The 21,496-nt window shown below is 39.6% G+C and overlaps 2 protein-coding genes across 2 annotated transcripts in view; one reads left to right on the forward strand and one right to left on the reverse strand.

The window, feature by feature from the left end:
• Positions 1-1,513: 1,513 nt before the first annotated feature.
• Positions 1,514-21,496, reverse strand: part of nkpd1 (NTPase, KAP family P-loop domain containing 1) — a 30,493-nt gene continuing 10,510 nt past the window's right edge. Inside the window, exons 5-6 of the mRNA XM_015953409.3 lie at positions 4,310-5,758; positions 1,514-3,536 (exon numbers count right to left, since the gene is read on the reverse strand). Coding sequence (XP_015808895.3) covers positions 3,279-3,536; positions 4,310-5,758 — 1,707 coding nt within the window. The 3' untranslated portion in view covers positions 1,514-3,278. The remainder of the gene's footprint in view (positions 3,537-4,309; positions 5,759-21,496) is intronic.
• Positions 12,906-19,927, forward strand: LOC139071773 (uncharacterized). The gene is made up of 23 exons (XM_070554826.1): positions 12,906-13,045; positions 13,502-13,698; positions 13,892-13,963; positions 14,063-14,296; positions 14,376-14,453; positions 14,536-14,652; positions 14,803-14,931; positions 15,195-15,471; positions 15,579-15,706; positions 15,882-16,001; positions 16,115-16,162; positions 16,255-16,335; positions 16,399-16,479; positions 16,585-16,673; positions 17,233-17,293; positions 17,407-17,457; positions 17,526-17,570; positions 17,652-17,716; positions 17,895-18,018; positions 18,158-18,187; positions 18,405-18,570; positions 18,674-18,784; positions 18,944-19,927. Exons 1-23 carry the CDS (start codon positions 12,931-12,933, stop codon positions 19,039-19,041), a joined length of 2,517 nt encoding a protein of 838 aa, XP_070410927.1. The 5' UTR covers positions 12,906-12,930; the 3' UTR covers positions 19,042-19,927.

A 21,496-nucleotide genomic window follows, 5' to 3' on the forward strand; every position in this document is an offset into this window, starting at 1 on the left:
CGGGTCATTTATCATTTATATGTGTTATGTATTGGTTTTTAGCAACTATGACACTACATCACATGTGTCAGACAGACACAAGGCCCGCGGGCCAGATGTGGTCCACCACATCATTTTATGTGACCCGCAAGAGATTAATGTGTCTTAAAATACCGTAAATCCTCTAATACAGGCCCGGACCTGTATTTGACTCAAGCTCATCGAGCTCCATCAGCTCCACAGCAGCGAAACACATAAAAGACAGAAAACATTAAAGGAAATTAACCGACATGAACGATCGCGTGTCAGTACCGACACACTGGCACAGCGCGTTGCCCCCCCCGAGCGCAGGAGCTTGTCACCTGCTGACAGCAGGCTGCTGTCTTTTCCGAGGGCTGCATCTTGCCGGTCATTATCACGTGACAGCGACTAGTTGACGACAGGCATAAAAAGTCACTATAGTGAAGTCGACTAGTTCATACAACCCCTGCTACTGCTCCCCAGAGTGTTCTGCAGCATAATCAGCACGTTGTCTTTGAACTTGATATCAAATTTTTGCCTCCTCTTCGTCTCCGCACGGTTAAAGTTACCCTCGCGGTCTATCACTGGCAAATCAAAAGTGAGACGATGACACAACCGCCCCCCGTACTTGCTTGTTACCACATTCCACCCGGCCACAATAAGAGACCGGCCATTATTCACCTCTGCTGACTCCGGCACCGGCCAAAATTGGAGACCCGGCCTTTAATTGAATAACGGCCTGTATTAGAGGATTTATGGTAAGTCTATGCTGCTTCAAAGTGCACATTGGCTATAAACTACATTTCCCATAATGTATGGTGATTGTGTTCTCAGTACAGTGAATCGCCACTAGGTGGCAGTGTATCCACTTCCATGTTTTATTAATGCAACAAGTAAAAATAACTGTCCACACATCATCCCAAAATGTCCAGGAAGAGAAAGATTGATGCAGAAGGAAGGTGTTTCAACAAAGATGGAACATGTTGATGCTTCAAGGAGAAAAACCGGTATGTCTTTACAGTCATTAGCATCCATGCTACTAGCATCAGCGTCTGCAGCGTTACCTCCTCTGCCTCGGACAAACTGAAAACACTCCTCTTACTCAGCTCCATGTTCACTCAGCAACTAGCAGGCTTTGAAGCCCAGAAATGGATTTTAACAGCTCAGTAATCTGTTTGCTGCTGACATGGAAAGCGCACCGACCAACTTTCAGACCGAGATGATTTAACTCCAGTTTAGCGACACGCTCAAGTCACTGTGACTCTGTGGCTGCTGCAGCTCTCCGACACAACTGCGTGGTCCAGATGCTCTCCATGTCCAGCGGCACAAACCTGTGTGAGCAACTGTTTCTCACTGATGAACTCCTTCCTCAGCTCCGAGCCCAACCCCTCAGGTCTGCTGGAACAGGTGAGCATCACAGGAAATCCGAGTGGAGAAAACTGGGATAGAATTATTTTGGTTTTATTAACCTTTTCTGCTCCAGAGCATGACAGTTAATAGGTGAGATATTGCATTTTCATTTAAGAGAATTGCTATTTTTTATTTCTGTTGTTGGCATGTGAAAATAAATTAAACCTACTTTAAAACAGGAAAGATTACAGATAGAAGAATAGAATAAAAATAAAATAGAAAATCCCTTTATTGTCCCTCAGTGGGGAAAACTTGGTGTCACAGCAGCAATGACATTCATTACAGGAGCAACAAAGAGAGTAAAAAATAAAGAATAAACAAGAAAACATAAAATAGAAACACTTAAAACATTCAAAAGATAAAGAATAAGAAGAAATGCTGAATGTATGAAGATTTTAAGGAATAAAATATTTAAACAATATTGAGACATAAGTAACGAATACCACTGATGTGTGCTTTATTTAAAATTGACTTGCCTGTGTGTAATTTGGTTAGTCCACATTCAGGCCCTGTCCACACGTAGCCGGGGATCTGCCAAAACGTAGATATTTTTCTACGTTTTGGCCTGTCATCCACACGAAAACGGAGTTTTTTCACACGAAAATGGATCTTTTTAAAAACTCCGGCCAAAGTGAAGATCTGCGTTTTCTCCGTTTTGGGTGTCTGCGTGTGGACAGACAAAACCGGAGTTTTAAGGTCCGCAACGTCACTTTCCGCGACAAAAAATGCTGACATCACGTGTGCGACCTGTGTTTACACTAGCCGACAGCACGGATGCCCTCAGAGCTGCGCTCGCTTTATCAATTGTCCAAGCGCTTTTTGCTTGTTTGTTTTTGCAAGCAGAATTACTGCTCCTTGCGGAAGACCACAGACGAAGGACGAGGTTAAGAACGGGGGAAGTACTGCCGCCTACAGGTCTGGCATGTCCTTAACAACGTATTTATCCGGGTACGTGTGGACAGAGTTTTTTTTTTAAAACGAGGTGTTGTGGATGCAAGTTTTTGGAGGGGCGGATATTCGTTTAAAAAAACCCGGCTACGTGTGGACTAGGCCTCAGTGTTACTGCAAAAATAAGTTTGTTTCCAAATGAAAAAGTTCAACGGTTCATATCTGTAGATAAAGGAAAATGTGCACATTCACCGTCAAAACAATATTGAGTTTGGCCCGCGACTTCGTCCCGGTTTTTCATTTTGGCCCAGTGTGAATTTGAGTTCGACACTCCTGCTCTACATTGTAGCTGGATATCTGCAGAAACTTGACTGACTTCCTCTTTGCACGTTGACTAATGTCAGTTGGCTGTGGTGGCCATCTTGAAATGGGTTGACTCAAAAGGGTAACTGGTTGTAGATGCACATATAATGACAGTTCTCTTGAGTTTCATTAAGATCTGTTCAGTTGTTCATAAAATATGTTGCTAACGCACAGTACACAAATGCAAAACCAACATCGCCTACCTTTTGCTTTTTGGTGGTTGGTGACAACAATAATTAAACACAACTGTCCTTCAAGTAATAAAGGATAATTGGCCAAGTTAAAAAACAATTCAAGTCTTCTGAACTGTGTTGAGAGAATGAAATGCATTTCTTCTGTCCCGAGGAGGGTTGCTATGAGTTCAGCAGCCATAAATCTGATTCAGATTCTGGATGTTCTGACTTTAATGAAGCAATATCTTCCTCCAGGTAGCATGAGGTCAAACTGTTTATAGGCAGACCGAACACTGAAGGATTTTCTCCTGCTTACCTCCTTGAAGAAGGTCTCCAGGGAGAGCGAAGCGAGACCGCGATGACTCTGTCAGTTTCGCTACATGTTGCAGGTTCTTTGTGTAGTTTCTGCACCAAGATGCAAACCAGCTCATAAGGATATTTGTATTAAAAGTGTGCCTGATGAGTTTGGAAGAGGTGCAGCTGGTTTTTAGAATAATCTGGTGCTGGTGGCTTGTTCTTGTATTGTTGCTTGAGATGTGGGCGTCGAGCCAGGAAGTGCAGTCTGAAAGTTGCCCATTCACCAAAGGTCATACCCAGGAGGGCTTTAAGATCATTTATATCTCCAAAGACCAGCGCAGATCCAGTCAGCTTATTGTCTTTCACAATGTCAATGTACCTGCTGTCATAATCCATCCTTTTCATCTGTAAACAGTTTAAAAAGATGATTAACACAAATCCATCTTTGTTTAGACTGAGCTTATCATGTTTTAAAAATAGGTAAACATTTTACACAACGAATGACGGTTTTTGTGCCAAATTACGTAGCGTTAGAAACCTGCACAAAAGGATAAACAATAAAAACTAAACAAAAGGTCATCAGAGCTAAAGGGAAGTATATTAGTTGAAGTTTCTGGTAACGTGGGTTTATTTTGAGTGACATTATTTGAAAAAGTAGTTTGTGGAAATGAATCCATAGGACAGATATGTGCTTGATTAAAAATGAAATCAAACACAAATTACAACGGCAGAAGTCATTTGTACAGGGAGTATTTTCATCATTTTAAATGAGTCAAACGTGAGCATTACACATGAACATGAGAAGCTAATTAGGGAAATTATTTTTTACAAGGAATAAAAAATAAATATTTACTGAGTGTTAAGGAACCTGTCAAATAAAAAAGGAGTTTAACACATCTAAATAGTTTTTATTTGATTAATTTAATAAGTGCTTGAAGATTATCTTAAGAAGGAAGAAAAATGTTTCTGAATTTCAAACTTTAAAATAATGTTATTTTGTGTCTTTCTGTATCATTTAAAGTTCTGACACTTTCATACAAGTGAAAAGAAAACCCACTTTCACCCATTTTAGCACCATTTAGTATCTTATGAAACCCGGTGCTTATTCAGGCAGAAACCACACGTGCTGAAAAACGAACCATTTCTTAAAGATCCAGTAACTTCAGAGCCTTACTTACCTCTTCACACACTTCCTCTGCACTCATCTTGATGAGGGTTGTAATCGGCAGGGGTGCTATGTTCCTCATCCAACCCGAGTCTTTCAGCCTGGACGTCCCTCTGATGAGAGCCAGCTCGCCCCTAATAGACTGATCCAGATTCACCATGGCCAGCTGAAATGTCTCCAAGCTGTTTAAAGTGAATTCAAAATCATCCTCTTTGAGCAATTCTTCAAACAGCTCTGGATCTCCGTCCTGCTCGAGCAGGTCCTTGATATCTGCGCTCATCACGTACAGCTCCTCCCTGGACTCGCTGAAGACTTCCCACAAGGTCTTTGAGTGATCAAAGGACAAACTCTTGCGATCGATCGCTGCCCTCTGCCTGGCATCCTCCACGCACTGGATGATCCAACTGAGTCGACAAGGCCACTGATTGGCCAACACCACCCACGCTGCAACGTTCTCTGGGTTTGGAAGCTCTTTCTGTAAGACCTTCATGATGATCACTGTCACCCAAACAGAGCTGATTATCCTCTTCATGCTGGTGGTATCATCTGACATGTACTTGTTTAGTTTCCTTTCAGTGTTGGTCAGGATTCTCCCAACCAGCGTCTCCATTTCCTCCTCCTTCATTTCCACTGCTGATGGTGTCGTATTCATCAGCGTGTTAGACTCTTCCACCTCCACTAATGTCAGGTCTGATGAAGATGCCTTTTTTCTGTGTGTGCGCCCCCTGCAGGACAAATCCTCCAAGCTTCTTGGACTGCCGGTGAGAGAGTAAAATAAATCACGTTTTAAGTCTTTGGAGAGTGGCGGGACGGTGAAGGCCAGGGTGACGATGCGGTTCAGCAGTGCGTAAGCTCTGTCCTCTTTAAGGAAGCATCCATCTGCAAAGTTGACTTTCTCCAACAGAACACGAGGATTTACAGCCAGGATGGAGAGAAATGGGCTCTCCTCATCTGAAAGCAGGATGTTGATGGCTTCTAGAACGGCTATGATTTTCTTGGGCGGGCAGCGATCCAGATTAGTGATTTTCAGCACAATACGAATCTTCCTCCTCTCAAAAACCTCCATGAACTGAACAAAACAAGACAGGAACCGTATTTCCTTCCTGACCTCGTTCATAAATCCCAGCTGGCTGCTGATCTGCTCTTTGTCCATCCCCCTCTTAATGTTCAGATCTTGGCTGAAGATGAGGTTCTTACCCATCTGGAAGGCAAACATCAAAGCCCTCGCTGCTGGGACTCCTAATGAAGCAATGAGGAGGCTCTCCAGGATGCCAACTCCACCATGTGTGTTATCTTCTGTTTCAACAATTGTGCCATTCACTTCCCGTTCTGCTTTAGAAAGTTTAAAAATGAACAGCACTAGGATGACAAGCGGGACCACAACAACAAGCAGGATGAAAATCCACAGCGGGCAGCAGCAGAGCTTTTTGGAGATCCAGTCATTTGTACCGTTTTTAACAACCTGAAGACAAATGTATAAAAAACCCGATGAGAATAAAGTTACTGTTTGATTGGTTTGAATCAGTGAAATCTTTCAAAAAGTCATTGTTTATCATGAATTTCAAGGAAAACCTTTTCAAAAAGCCAATTTTTAATTTTAGATTTAAATGATTTTTTTACCAAATGACAACCAGTAATCAGAGAAAGTCCAACTGTGTTCACAAACAACCAAAATGATATTATATTTGCAATGGTGTGAAAATTAATTTGAGATACTTAAATTAATAGCAAAAGTTTATTTATTCAACAGAAGATTCAGTAAGATTCTTTTCATTCGATAAACTGAAAATGCAACGCTTTTCTGTGTTTCGTTTCAATAAGGAGGCACGTTTAAAAATGAAGACGTTTTATTACTAACCATTTTAAACTGAAAATTTGAAACGACAATTATAAAATGACAATTCATAGATGGCAAGTTTGATGACAATCCTTAACAGCTTTGATATTACTTGTTTAAAAACAAACCTGTGACTGATTGGAGCTAAAAACGAGAATGATGAGTTTTGGATGCGTGAATGAAGTTCTCAGAAGGTTTCTTTCAGAGAGAATGAAGTGTTCTGGGTGAAAATGATGGTTTGCTGATAACTGAGTTATTTTGAGAGAAAACAGCATCAAACACATTCTGTCGAGGTCTACCTCACCCAATCAGAAGACCCCCATTTGGATCCGAAGTGTCCAGGTGGAGATGGGTTTCCTCCAGGCACGAGGTTGGTAGAAGAACCTCTGGCACGACCAGATCGGTCCTGGGATGTCTTCTTGGGTCACTCGGTGTATGAAGCGTTTGGCAGTTGAACGTTCTTGTATTTAACTTAACTTCAGAAATCAATTACTCTGGTAGAGTCTTTCGTTAGCTGGTTTACGGTTTGTTTGTTCTTTAGCCATTCTTGTCGGCGTGACAGAACAGCAGGTGGAGGTTAGGAGACGGCCGTTCTCCTTTCCTCGTGGTGTTGGTTCAAGAACTGGACGTGAAATCTGTGATGGCTAGTTTTTACCAAACTCTCTCAGAACCCCTCTCACTCTCTCCGGAAGAAAGCTTGCTCATGCGTCAAAAAACATGTGATGCAGTTATTGTTTATCTGAACTCTGTGTTGGCTGAATAGGGTGAAGGTCTTCTTTGCTAAACACATCTTTATAAACATTATAATAATAATAATTATTATTCCCAAAGCATAATAATCCATTTCATGCAATTAAGGTACCTTTATAATGAACCAAGTGATCATGTTGTAATGATTATTTAAACAGTAATAAAATCAATGAATTGATTAATTATTATTTAATTATTATCATCGTGGCTTGAAGTGTCCTTCTGGGACGGAACAGCAGATGATGTTATGATCTTGAGCAGACATCATGGCTCCTTGTGTTTTAATCTGTGGATTCAAAGTACTGTCTGACCCAGCTTGACCCAGCTGGGCAAATGTGACCTTTGGCACAAATCAGAGAACCTTCATGCCTTTACATATTTTATTTTGTTGCAGTCATATTTATTGTTGAACCCTTTAGGAAGTTGTAATCAAGGTCATTTCTGAGTTGTTGTGATGTGATTACGTATTTAGTCATGTTCCGTCCTTGTTTACTCATTCGCTCACATCTCTTTAAAGTGAGGATGAGTATTTTCCCTGGTGATAGGGGGCAGTACATACCAAAATCATTGCAAGCAAGCAGTATTTTTGTGTTAGAGTAAGACCTTACCAACAGATGGCCATTAGGGTCAAAACCCCTAGGAACAGAATTTTTGAACGAGTACTTCGTCACATTGTTCCATATCCAGCAAAATGACAAGCACATCATTCATCACTGGCAACAAGCGAAGGGATAACAGTATTTACAACAATATTTATGAATGGTGCAAGTTTTGTTACAAATCAGTAAATGCATTTTGTCCTCATGGGCTCCTGTAGAAGGAAACATTGCGTCTAATGTGGTCTCGCACAGACTTTTTTTTTTTTTTTTTAATTGAACTTTTTCATTTACAAACAACATGGCATAAATTCCTTTGTTTTACATTACCTGGGATCAGGTGCAAAAAAGGATAACAAAAGAGATTTTGCGTAGAGAGCAAGAATATTTGTGAAGGAAACAATCTAACAAAAGATAAATAAATAAATTAAACAAACAAACAAAAAAAAAAAGAGACAGAGCTAGGGCTTTGTTTTCAAATCATACTTTTCAAAAAGATTAAGGAGTTTCATAGCATGTTTACTTTTCATAAATTTAAGGGCTTTGGAGAAAGAAAGACACTCGTTATGAAATGCATAGAATCTAGGTTTCACCTTTCCATATCTACATTTGTGAATATAAAATTTAGCAACAATGATTATGTTATTTACCAGAAAGTCCCACTCAGTATTATCTAATATGGCTCCATAAATGACATCGTTCTCCGACAAGGGTTCAATACGCATCTTTGTGTATAGCCAGTCATGTATATCAGTCCAGAGAGCTTCAGAGTAGATGCATTGAAAAAATAAATGAACAGAGGTTTCTATATCATCACAAAATACACACTTATTTGTTTCAAAACCACATCTCTGTCGTAAGAATTCCCCAGATGGGTATACGTCATTTAAAACTCTATAATGGATTTCTTTGGCTTTTGGAGTTATAGGAAATTTGAGGTATTTAGAGCGTAATGAGTATATAATATCTATGGAGAAAATTTGTTTAATGGAATTTCTGAAAGGCAGTGAAGGGTGTGAAATATCATCAAGCATTTTTCTAATTGTTTTATTAGGAGTTTTAACGCTCTTGAAGTCGAAGTTCCCAGCTACTAGATGAGGAAGAGCAGGGGAGACTGAATGAGAGTTCGAAACAATTTCTTGAATTAGATTTAATGTAGGAATAGGGATGGCTCTTATTATGGAAGCGAATGAATTCTGATCAACTGTGATATTATATTTATGACAGAAATTTTCATGGGTCATAACACGCCCATCATTATCAGTTAAATGAATTAGGGACCAAATGCCTTTGTCCATCCAGTCCTTATATAATGATTTGTTTTTAATTGTAATATATCTATTGTTCCAAATTGGCGTGTTGTGTGGAGTGAAATTATGGTTGTATAAAAGCTTCCAATATAAAAGGACTTGTTGGTGGAACTGGGATAATTTAATCGGAAGTTTCTTAATATTGAAATCGCATTTTAACAAAAGGTCAATGCCTCCAAACCTTTTGAAGATTTCCCTGGGTATATGATACCAGAAGCTTTTATTGTTAAAGAAGGATTTTAACCAGTTAATTTTCAGTGTTCCATCCATGATCTCAAAGTCTATAGCTTGTAGTCCACCATCTTTATATTCTTTGGTCATTTCTGCTCTCTTAATGTAATGCTTTTTTTTCCTCCATATATAATCAAAGTTGATTTGGTTGATCTTTTTAATGGCTCTGTTAGGAATGGTCAGTGAATATGCGGGGTAGATACATCTAGATATGCTCTCCATTTTAGTAAGAAAGACACGCCCAAGTAAACTGATGTCTCTCAACAACCAGGAGTTTAGTTTAGTTTGACACTCTGCTATTGTTTTCCATATATTCAAATTTTCCCTTTCAGTTGGGTCTTTGGATATATGTATTCCTAAGTATTTTACCGTTGACCTAATAGGAATGTTATATGCTTCTGTTAAATCACTTTGATGAATTGGCATTAACTCACATTTTTTTAAGTTAAGACTAAGTCCGGAGGCCTGGGAGAACACCTTAAGAACTTCTATTATCTTAGGAGTCTCTGTAAGATGTTTCATAAAAATAGTTGTGTCGTCTGCAAGTTGGCTAATGATTACAGGTAATCCCATAACATTTAAGGGAGCAATATCTGAATTTTTAATAAAGATAGAAAGCATTTCTGTAGCAATTATAAAGAGAAAGGGAGAGATAGGACACCCTTGTTTAACCCCTCTTTTAATATCAAATCGTGGTGACGTTCCATTTGGTAATGAAATAGAGCTAGTTGCATTATCATACAGAGATTCAATGGTAGCACAGAATTTGTTTCTAAAGCCTAACTGTTTTAAACATTGAAAGATAAAGGGGTGTTCAATAGAATCAAAGGCTTTATAAAAATCAAGAAATAAGATAAAACCGTCATCATCAATTAAGTGACTATAGTCTAGGAGATCCATCACCAAACGAATGTTATTGTGAATAGATCTACCTTTCATAAAGCCAGATTGGGAATCACTTATAATTGAGTTTAATTTGCTTTTTAATCTATTGGCATAGGCTAAGGTTACAATTTTATAATCAGTATTCAATAATGTTATGGGTCTAAGGTTATCTATAATTTTAGAGTCTTTACCGGGTTTTGGTATCAGAGTAATTAGGCCTTGTTTCATAGTGGGAGGAAAATATAAAGTATCAGTTGCTTCATTTAACATAAGAATAAATGGATTTTTTAACAGATCCCAAAAGTGTCGATAGAAATTAGACGTTAGGCCGTCACAACCGGGGGATTTATTTATGGCTAAGTTTTTAACTGCGTTGTCTAGTTCAAGCATAGTAATATCAGCATCGCATAACTCTGCAAAATCATCATCTATACTCGGGATAAATTTCTTAATGTGATCGAAGAAAAAGTTTGAATCAGTCTCAGAGAAGGCCGCTGAGTATAATTTGCTGTAGAAAGAGGTCAATTCTTTTGTAATTAAAGTTGGATCTGTACATATTTGATTTTGAATTAATAATGTTTTAATTGAATTTCTTTCTTGCCTTCTTCTTTCTAGTTGACAAAAATAAGCTGTGCTTTTTTCACCATCTTCAATCCATTTAGCTCTGGATCTTATGTAGGCTCCTTCTGCTTTTTTTAGATACATTTCATCAAGCTTACCTTGTAGAGTTAATAATTTTTGTTTGTCACTTTCATTTGGTGATGCCTTATTACAATACGTATTAATTTCTTTAATTAGATTAAGTTCTGCTAGTTTATTGTTTTTGTGAAATGATTTCCCAAAATGGATGGAGAATTCTCGAAATTTGAATTTTAGAAACTCCCACTTTGACACATAAGACCCTATAGTGTTATCAGCCATCACTTCAGTGATTAGAGATTTAATACCATCACAGTATTCATGAGAAGTTAGTAATGCAGAATTGAATTTCCAGTAGCCTTTATTTCTGAGTCCACCGCCAGGAGGCGCAAATTTCAACTTTATAACTGAGTGATCAGACAGAGGAGCTGCTGACATGCAGCAGTCTGAGACATGAGATGTAACTGAAGCAGAAATTAACCAGAAGTCAATCCTAGATTTTAGGTTATTATTTGGTTTGAACCAGGAGTATTGTTTAAAATTAGGATTTGCCAGGCGCCAGGGATCTACTAAGCTGTGATTGCCACAGAAATTAGATAAGGTGGAATTATGAGAACTATGTTGACACCTAGAAGGGTATCTATCCAAATGCTCATCATAAACCATGTTAAAATCACCTCCAACAATAATACTTGCACTTGGGTAGGTTAGTTTTAGATTAGTGATATTGTTAGAAAGTTCTGTAAGCAAGAGTTTATTTTGATTTGGGTTGTTAAAACCATAAATATTCGCCACAATACAATACTGGTCATCACTATTTAAAACACAGATTAGCCAGTGACCATTGCTGCTAGATTTAGAAGCTACTAATTTCCAAGGAGAATTACAAAATAGAATGGCCACTCCTGCTGATTTGGTGGAGCCGTGGTCAAAAAGAATTTTATCCCCCCATTGATTAATCCAGAATTTTTCGTCCTCCTGTTGTGAGTGTGTTTCTTGTAATAAAATAATGTTAGCTTTCTCTCCCTTACAAAACAAAAAAATAGATTTTCTCTTATTAATGTTTCTTAAGCCCCTAGCATTCAAAGAGATGCAAAAAAGATTAACATTCATTATTAAACTAACTAAACTAACTAGCAACTGCTAGAGAACAATAACTTCAACCGACTTTTGGAAAAGTCTGCGAAAAAAAAGGACATAAGGCTCAAAAAGGCACAAAAGGATATGTTAATGTCCCTTCAATATTTTGAATTATTGGACCATCCGAACCGTATTTAAGTCTTCCTGTTCTTAAGACCGTGATTTTGTGACCATCGATGTAACCGTCTCCTCCTCTGTAGTACGCTCGTTTTCCAGCCGCCCGTGCTTGTTGAATTTTAGGCCACAGCGCCATTCGAGCCTCCCTGTCAGCTTTGCAGAGGTCTTCAATGAATCCGATCCCCAGTTCTTTGCAAATGGAGGAATCCTTGGTCATCTTCCACAGCGCGTCACGGTGTAATCTTTGTGTGAACTGGACGAGGACATGCCTGGTTCTTTTCTCCTCTCTTTTCCCCAGCCGATGAGCAGAATCCACGATATGGTTGATGTTCGGAGCCCATTCAGGTGAGATTTTTTTCAGCAAGTTTGCTATCATATCTCGCGTGTCTTCTCCTTCACGTTCCTTTAATCCTTTGACTCTGAGGTTCCATCGGCGTTTGTACCTCTCTAACTCCAGGACACTTTCCATTAGCATGGTGTTATCTTTTTTATTGACTGATACCTCTCGCTCCATGGTTTGTAGCCGCGTTTTACAGTCTTTGATCTCCGCTGCGTTGAACTCCACTGCTTTAGCCATGCTAGCTAGCATATTGGAGTTGTGACTAATTTGCGTGCCGAGGCCCTCCACTTTATCTGTGAGCTTTTTTATCGCTTCAAGGATGGCCTTCGTACCTTCATCTGTAGCCTGGTCCTTCATTTTGGAGGTTGTTTTGTTCTTTGCCGGAGAGAAAGGGTCTTTCCTTTTGAGGCTCTCAGCCGAAGTTTCCATCTTTGCTGCGTAGTTGTGGTGGGTAGCGGCCGTGTCACGTTTTGAAGACGGTTCCATGGCTTAACTCTTTCTTAAAAGTGAATTTCACAATGATATAAAGCTTGAAATATCTGGTGAATATAGCTGGATGGTCAGGTTGTTGAATAACTGGGACAAATAGATTGCGTTCAGAATTTGTGATGCACCTGCTCCGCCATTTTGCCGGAAGTCCCTCGCACAGACTTGGACCCGCTCCCAATACTCCCTGTCGCTACCCGATCCGTACCGGAAACCCGATCGGTACCACGCATGCGCGAATTTTACGTCACTTCCTCTCTTTGCCAACTTTGCGACAGTTACCGACTGCGGGACGTTTAAACAATGGATACCTCCATTTACAACGAAATTCATGATTTTCTCCTCAACGGAGAGCTTCCGGCGATTGAACAAAAGCGCCGTAAAATAAGAAGAATGGCGCCTAATTACAGACTTAAAGGTAAGTACGAAAATTAAAGATGATCTTTTATCGTGGTCTACAGCTGCCCTTGCTGCTTGAGGGTAGAGACTCCGTTATTGTTCTAAAGTTGCATGACGCCTGCGTTGATTCAGGATGGTGTAACGAGTAATATCAGTGTACAGTGTAGCATCGTCTGTAATATCGAAACTCTATATATAGGTCTACATCTTGGTGTGTGGTCTTATTTTAGATTAAAAAAAATCGTAAATACAATATCATATATATATATATATATATATATATATATATATATATATATATATATATATATAGCCTATATATATATTTTTTTTTAAAGATAATTGCAATTGGAGGTAAATGTACCACATTGGTGCGGATCTCAAACTTTAATATCTGTCAGACATTTCAATTTACTTTAGTCAGCAACTCTCATCTTTTTTTTTTTTTTTTTTTTTCATTTTTATCTTGTCCCAGACAACAGACTCTTCTACACTGGCCCCAGTATGCAGAGCATGCGCCTGGTAGTCATGTCAGAGGAGGAGAAGAAGTCTGCTTTGATGGAGTGCCACAATAACCCTGGTACCGGGAACCACAATGGTGTCAGAGGTACCCGAAACAGGGTTGTTGCTGGCTATTACTGGCCAACATTGAACCAGGACATCGCTGAATGGGTAATGGCCTTATTTGAGTGAAGAAGCTAAATCAGGTCGTCATAATTTTTTCTAAAACATCTGTAGGCTATATAATTGAATGTGTTTACTTGCACACTTAATTTCAACATTAGTTTATGTCTTTTTTTTATTATCAATTTACATCAACTGCTTTAGGGTTTCCTAGACATATTGTTTGGAATACGCCTTTCAGGTCAGATGTTGTCATCGCTGCCAGATGAATGACCCAATCAAGACCGTGGCACCAACATTACATCCCATCAAGGTACATCTTAAAGCTATTTACATTTAATTTTCAAGTTAATAAGCTTGTCTGCTGCATGTTAGCTTTAAATTTTCACTTGATAAGTTCTGTGACCTGCAGGTAAAAGAACCTTGGGAGGTGCTGGGCATGGATTTAATTGGACCACTCCCAGAAACACGTCTAGGGAACCGATATGTCCTGACCATGACCGATCTGTATACGAAGTGGGTGATTGCAGAACCTCTTAAGTCTAAGACTGCTGCTGAGGTCTCTGCAGTCATGACATCTAAGTTATACATGTTTGGCATGGTGAGGAAGATCATCACTGACCAAGGAAAGGAGTTTGTGAACCAGGTAAAATTTGTGAAAGTGTTAGTCGTACCTTGACATTTGAGATGATGTATTTAGACCAAGTCTGCTCATGCCACTGCAGCTCAACGACAGCATTTTCAGCATGCTGAATATTAAACATGCTGTTTCCAGTGCGTACCACCCCCAGACCAACGGGCAGGTTAGCATTTGGATATCTAACCTTGAGTAACTCATGTGAAATCAGTCATGCTTCTTTATCTATTCTGCAATACAACTCAAAGGATGAGAGGACCAACCAGAACATTAAGCGTGCTCTCAGAAAGTACGTGAACCAGAACCACGATGACTGGGACGTTCACCTTGCTGCTGTGGTGTACGGCATCAACACTGCAAAGCAGGTATTCCTATTTTGACATTTTGTATGACTTTTACGCTGCTTCACAGTGTAGTGTCGTCTTAAGAATGTGTTTAAACTTAAGCTTATAAAAAAAGAAGTTATTGACAAGTGCAAGAGAAAATGAATTAATGGAGAGATTTTGTGTGATCAGCACTCCACCCGCCACAGTCCCTATTTCCTGCTCTTCCACCGACATCCACGTCTTCCTGCTGTGATGAACGCCTGTCCCATGGACGATGACTTTGAGGTTGCAGACCCAGAAGAGGACATCGACACAAGAGTTGAGGAGATGACAGTTCTGAATGAAACGGTCTGTACATTTGAAGAGGGCTGACTGACAGGGAAAGGAGACTTGTCAAGGGGAAAAAAGGGGAAATGTGGTTAATACAGTTCTCATTTTTTATTGTGTATTCAACATTTTTTCTGCTTTAGTAGCTAACTTTTCTGTATTTCTATATTTCCAGAATGAGCGTTGCCATGGCGGCCTGGTGAATAATAAATATTTATATTTCTCTCTCTGCTTTTCATGTAATGTTTTTGTAGGTTCTTCGCAATATTGAGAGGGCACAGGACACCCAGAGGAAGACCTTTGGAACACGGAAAAGGAAGCTAGTAAGGCAGTGTGTTGTTCAAGCAGGCGATGACGTGCTTTTGTCTGGAGATCCAAAAAGGAGACGCACGGGAGATGCATTCTCCAGCCATCACCAGGGACCGTACACTGTGGCCAGCATCACACCAAAGGGGGTGGCTACTATTGTGAAGGGAGCAACTTGCCAGAAGGTAAACGTGTCCAGGCTGAGGAACTACCACAGATCAAAAAGTAAGCATACAGTATGAGAAGTAATAAGAAGTCACAGTTCAATATTGATTTAATGTTAAAAATGGATTTAAGGTGGTCTGTCATGCCACATATTTGTATATTATCAGATCCACCAACTGATGGGAAGTTTCTCCTGGACCACTTATATGGGACTCCTGAATGGCAGATTGATCATCAGTATGCCAGCCCAGGAGCAAAGTGGCAGAAAGACTTGGACCCTCTTCAGTCCAGTCTGGTACAGCACATTTCTATGCAGTCACGTTAGACCTCAATAAGTCAAAGTCGATGATAGTTTTAGAATTGCTGAAGCATGAGAAACAACGCCAGCCTTATTTTGTAGTTGCCCTTTTAATCTTTATTATTTTCTATATTGTACTGAAGCAAAATCACATGAAATGCTCTTCATTTAGGTGGAATATGTCTTGGACCAAAACCGACCTCCAGGAGAACTCCTTGTGAAGGAAGACAAAATCTGCCTAACTCAGGAAGACTTTTGGAGCCTGGGTTTGGAACAGTCCATGGAATCTACTGTAAGTACATCTTGTTACTTAGTCTAGTGCACTGCAGAGAAAAGATAATGAAATGTAAGATTTTAAGAATAGTGAATGAAACTGATTCTACTGCTTTTTGCTATTTCTTTCAGATCGGGAACGCTTGTCTGAAGGTTGTGGGGGAAGCTGCACAAAGACATGTAATCTGTCGTACTGGTACACCTTTTCTTTGGTTATAGCCATGAATGGTTGTTGTGTATTGATTTTGCTGTTTTGTGTGTGTTTCCTTTAGGGAAAAGATGTTCACATTGCTGACCTCTATGTCGTGGCCACCTGGAAGGATCCACAAGTCAACCTGCTGCGTTGCTTGCCGGTATGTTTTTGTTGGTTTTACTCCTGCATGTGCATGTTTACTAATTTGTACCAATACATGTAGGAAAACTTTAGGTCCAAGGACATCCTGCTTTTTCCTGCTTGGAGTCGGCAGGCAGGTGAAGCTGACCATTATCTGCTCTGTGTGAGTGCCCTTGATCTTTCTTGCTCTGTGTTTTTTCATCTGATAGAAAATAACAGAGGTTGACATGTCGTGTTTTCATGGATGATGCTAACATGTCTATTTCAGGCTATATTGGTAGCTGAGAGACAGATACTGTTTCTGGACTCACTTCGCCCTGATGGTTTTGGAGATGATCTCTACCGAACCACATTTAGGTTGACACTAAAATGAAAATTTGTTCTGGCCTTGTTCAATGGCCTCTTGTGTTCTTTGGAAAGATCGTCTAAAAGAAGCCTCGTTCTTAGGCTTAAAGGTTTGGGAGGCAGCCTCGTTCTAAGGCTACTTCATGATAGGGATGCACCAATACTGATATCCAGGCCAATACTGTTCTAATTAACTTGTATCTGCATAGTTTAGTTAACTGATACTATGAACCGATACTTTAAATGTGGAAACTGCAAAACTTTCACAGAAAATGTTTATTTTTCACTTGAACTTTGAATTTTGTGGTCATTTTAATTCATGTTTTTTTTAATCTAATTCACCATTATTTGTAACAAGCACTGCAGAAAATAAAACTGCCTTCCGATTCATTCCATTCCATTGTGTGGTAGAATTATTAGCACGAGTACTTGGTATCAACAAGTACTCGGATCCAATTAGCTGTATCGTATCAGTTTGAAAAAGTATTGTTGCATCCCTACAACATGAATGTATTTTTGTTTTATGGCAAACATTTGATTGGTGTGTTATGTGTGTTCTCTACAATGCCAGGAGAGTTGCAGGCTTCATTGACTCTGGATTCTGGGTGGAGAAAACAGGAAGAGACCTTGAGGTATGTTTTCAGTGCAAAAGTTTGAAAGCTCATCAGGTGCATAATAATGCAGTTAAAAACTAGCTGGTGCATGTCGGCTCTCCTCATTTATTGAAACATGTTTCTTTTTACAGTTCTTTCCCCAGCAGTTCATGGGAAATTGCTGCGGCATCTTTATGCTGATGGTGAGAATTGTCTTGCCATTACTTGAATATAACATTTTAACATGTTAAAGATTGATTTTACTTTGCAGTATGCTCTCTGCATCTGCACCTCATCTCCACCATCTTTCACAGAGGTAAGCTTTTTCAGACAGTACCACCAAAGTATCTGTGCCAGTGTCCAGTCTTCATAAACCTTATATTATATTTGTCTTCAGGACGAAATGCCAGCAATTCGCCTGTGGTGGTGTATTCAGCTGCTGGAGAGATTCGGCATTGAGGGGTATGGCAGGCACTTTAGACAAACTGGCACCATCATATTTGCAGCTTTGGTTCAGGCAAGACATCAGGTCAAACAGATGTTTGTGAAAGTGGCTTACTGTAAACCCTGTGACTGAACATACTGAAGAAAGCAGCAGTCCACAACTAGAGTCCATTCAGACTGGCGTTGTTTTCTAAAGGCATGGACAAAGATTTGCCTTCTGGACAGAAGAAGCATCCCTTCTCCTCCAGGGGACTCTCCAGCCTGTCTTCAGGGTACTAAAGGCAACTTCCTCCAAGCCTTCACCAAGTCTAATCAGACCGGTGAGAGAGGACAACAATCAGATAACTATTTGTAGGACAGAACCACACAATGTTGAGACTATTCATCACAATGCAGGTTTACATACATGGTGGTAGTCTTCATTTCAGTCTAATGTGATAATCATGTTTTCTGTTAAAGGCTGAGGCTGACAGGTGTCTTATACTGGAGGTAATCTATTGATTTTCCTGTTTCTTTAATTTATTTATATAACTGAATTAGTAGTTATGGTCACAGGCAGCTCCTTCAGAGACATTATCCAGTAGTAGAATGAAGTAATAGTTATGAAAACACTACTCAATGGAATGTGTTTCCAGTCCTCATATTTCGGAAACTTTATGGACAAATTTTGTATTTTCACTATTGTCACCTGACATAAATGTTACAGTTACCAGAACGTGTCCTAATGGACATATTGGAAGAGGTTGTTCTTCACGAAGGAGATACAGCGATCTTCAAACTGGCTCTGGTGTGCTCCATGTTCAGAGACCTTGTGTCTACTGAATATTTCAGAAGACGAGCACACTTCAAGTGGCTTCACAGTGAGGACTTCAGTAAATAATGAAATTATATACACAGTTATTGTTGCTGTTGTCACATGTTTTTCACTGACAGTATGTAAATGTAATTTTGTTTTTATACTTCTGCTTTCCACAGGTGTTTGCACATGGAGCAGGTTCTCAGAAAAGTACAGAGAACAGTACTTTAATATGTATTCTATTGAGATCTGCCTTCAATGTGGAGACCAGTACAAACACTGCCCCGGAGGTATGCAACACTCTATAATCTTATATTGTTGTCATTACATACAATAAAAATCTCAATGATGCATGACATCATGAAAACCATACCACTTGGAGCCTATTCTTCTCTGGTTGATGTATATATATATATATATATATATATATATATTTTTTTTTATTACAGGATACGTTGGCAGAGGAAAAAGAGGAGAACTAAGGGCACTTTACTCGGAGATGCTCCCAGGCTACTGCAGCCACTTTTGCAGCCAAATGAACAGTTAATGTGTCTGCTCTGTCGCCGCCCCCGTCTCCACACACAACCACACACACACACACACACACTCACGCACACATACGCACACATGCACACACACATCTGTCTTTCTATCATAGTGAGGACCCTTCATTGACTTCCATTCATTTTTGTGATTTCACCATGCCTAACCCATACCCCAACCCTAACCATAACCAACGCTGATCTTTTCCTAACCTTAACTAAAACTTAATTCACACTATGCCTCTAACTGGTATAGTAAGCTTCTGGTATGCTTCTAAAAAAAGCGAGGACCAAAAAATGTCCTCACTTTGTAGGGAAAGTGGTCAAAATGGTCCTCAGTATGTAGTATGTACAAGAACACACACACACCAACCTGGTTGTAGTGACCAGGTTCCCCATCAGTGGTTCTCCCACATCTTGGATTGTGTTTTGATGCCTGTTTTTCTTTGTGAGAGTTTTTGATCATTCTTCTTGGAGTTCTAGAGCAAAAACTGTAATGCTCTTGTGGCAAGGTGGATAAACGAGGGCCCGGGCGGTATTCGACCCCCAGACTCCCGGGTGAGAGTCATACGCTCTAACCAGTCAGCCAAAGGGACATCCCCTTGGCCAAGTAGCCAGGGCGCATGATCAATCGGGACACTGTGACAGGACACACACTGTCACACTCTGTTTGAGAAAGTGAATCTTTTGGGCTTGTACCTGGTACTCAGAGTACCACACTGCCAGAAAGGACAGGCTGAAAATAAAAAGCTTTATTTCCATCAATATGTGTCTCCTTATTCAAATAATCTGAGTTGTAACCATCCTCTCAATCCTTTTTCTGTTGTTCATGCTCTTGTAATCTGTTGTTTGTGTTCCGCATTATTACAGTAAACGTGTGGAAATTATAAAGTGGTCCTGTGTTATTTTATATGGATATAAACATGAGTGTAGTTAAATCTGTATTTAACATGTTTAACCTATGAATACCTTGAGAAACTATTTTCAAACATTAATTTTGCAACATTGTGAAAATGATCACTATGGTATTACAAAGAATTAAGTTATTTCAAGACAAAGTGGCAAACTAAGAAATCTAACACAAAAGTAGAAAGTAAACAAATTTTAGGTGATGAGCCAAATTGGCTTTTGTGCAAGAATATATTACATTTCATATTGGAAAACATTCATAGGACATGTAGTGCAAATTAAGAATATCTGCTGTATCACAGTGACACATTTTCAGCTTTTAAATGAAAATATAACCTATTGTGTGGAGAAAAAACAAACATGTAATAGGTTACCTGAAGACTAATCAGCCAGTGTTTACTGACAATTTACAGTGGACATTATCAACAGAACATCAAGATAGTTCAAATCAATCGTCTCCACACATACAAGCATAAACACACTAAATCAAATTTAACACGCATTTAAAACACGATTTGTAACAACGCAAATTTAGTTTACAATCGGGCTAATTCGCTCGGTCAGCAAGTGGCAGTATCCTCGTACACTGCGGATTAAACTGCCATTGAATGGATCACAAGAAGAATAGAACATCTGCACATGCGCTGTACGGATCGGGTAGACCCGATCTGTATGGTCCGACGTTTTCTTTTTTTTTTCATTTTTATCTACATTATATTGAAAGGTTTCACTATTGCAAACATTAATAGATACTTATTATTTTTTAACATCTTAACAGATACTCTGACCCGTAACTACCGTAAAATGCTTCGAGCGGAAGTAGACGCCTTTCGCGCATGCGTGGTACCGATCGGGTTTCCGGTACGGATCGGGTAGCGACACTCCCCCTTCCACACTTGCGCCCTTCAATTGAACGATCCCGGCCAGGGGTGCGAATGCGTCCTTGGGTGCAGAAGTTGATCACGCCCCTTTTGCAGCCTTGATCCGCACTTCCCCCAAGTCCGCAGCCCACAATCGCAGGAGTAAAGGCTCAAGTGCCTTTTCTGAAAATTAGTATTTTCAGATGAAATTAGTTTATTTTAGGGCATTTCGATGATAGTCTGAATGTTTCAGACAAAGCATCATCAAATGTAAATTTACTTCAAAGAACTGGTTGTTTGTCTGAAAGTTGTTAATAAAGTTTTTTTTAAATAAAGTAGCACAGCGCCCGGCATGCGTTGTGGTCGATGACACAATGCTCCCTGTCTCAATTCGGCAATTATTTGCACAACTGTGTACCACACACTCGAAGCCTTACTGCACACTTCCTCCAAGTGCACTTCACAGAAGACCGTAGGGCGCAGTGTGAATATTAGGATTGGGCCTATTTTAGACCCGATTTTTATGGTTATGTGTTATCAAGCCCCAACATTTTTTTACTAATTGTGCATAATTTATTTAATTTTCAACGTTTTGATGGCTAATTCCAGAGATTAATGGTAAAAACTGCACATTGTCTCTTTAATCATCTGGTGATTAGCCCAGCTGCTTTTTTTTGGTAATCACCTCTTC

This window comes from Nothobranchius furzeri, chromosome 9, assembly GCF_043380555.1.
Source record: "Nothobranchius furzeri strain GRZ-AD chromosome 9, NfurGRZ-RIMD1, whole genome shotgun sequence".
Lineage (NCBI taxonomy): Eukaryota > Metazoa > Chordata > Actinopteri > Cyprinodontiformes > Nothobranchiidae > Nothobranchius > Nothobranchius furzeri.

Bases quoted from the DNA above. Each gene is read 5' to 3' on its own strand.
- LOC139071773 (XM_070554826.1), top strand. From the start codon at position 12,931: ATGGATACCTCCATTTACAACGAAATTCATGATTTTCTCCTCAACGGA. The intron at 13,699-13,891 runs GTAATGGCCTTA...TACGCCTTTCAG, and splicing joins ACCAGGACATCGCTGAATGG to GTCAGATGTTGTCATCGCTG. The intron at 16,002-16,114 runs GTAAGTACATCT...TATTTCTTTCAG, and splicing joins AACAGTCCATGGAATCTACT to ATCGGGAACGCTTGTCTGAA.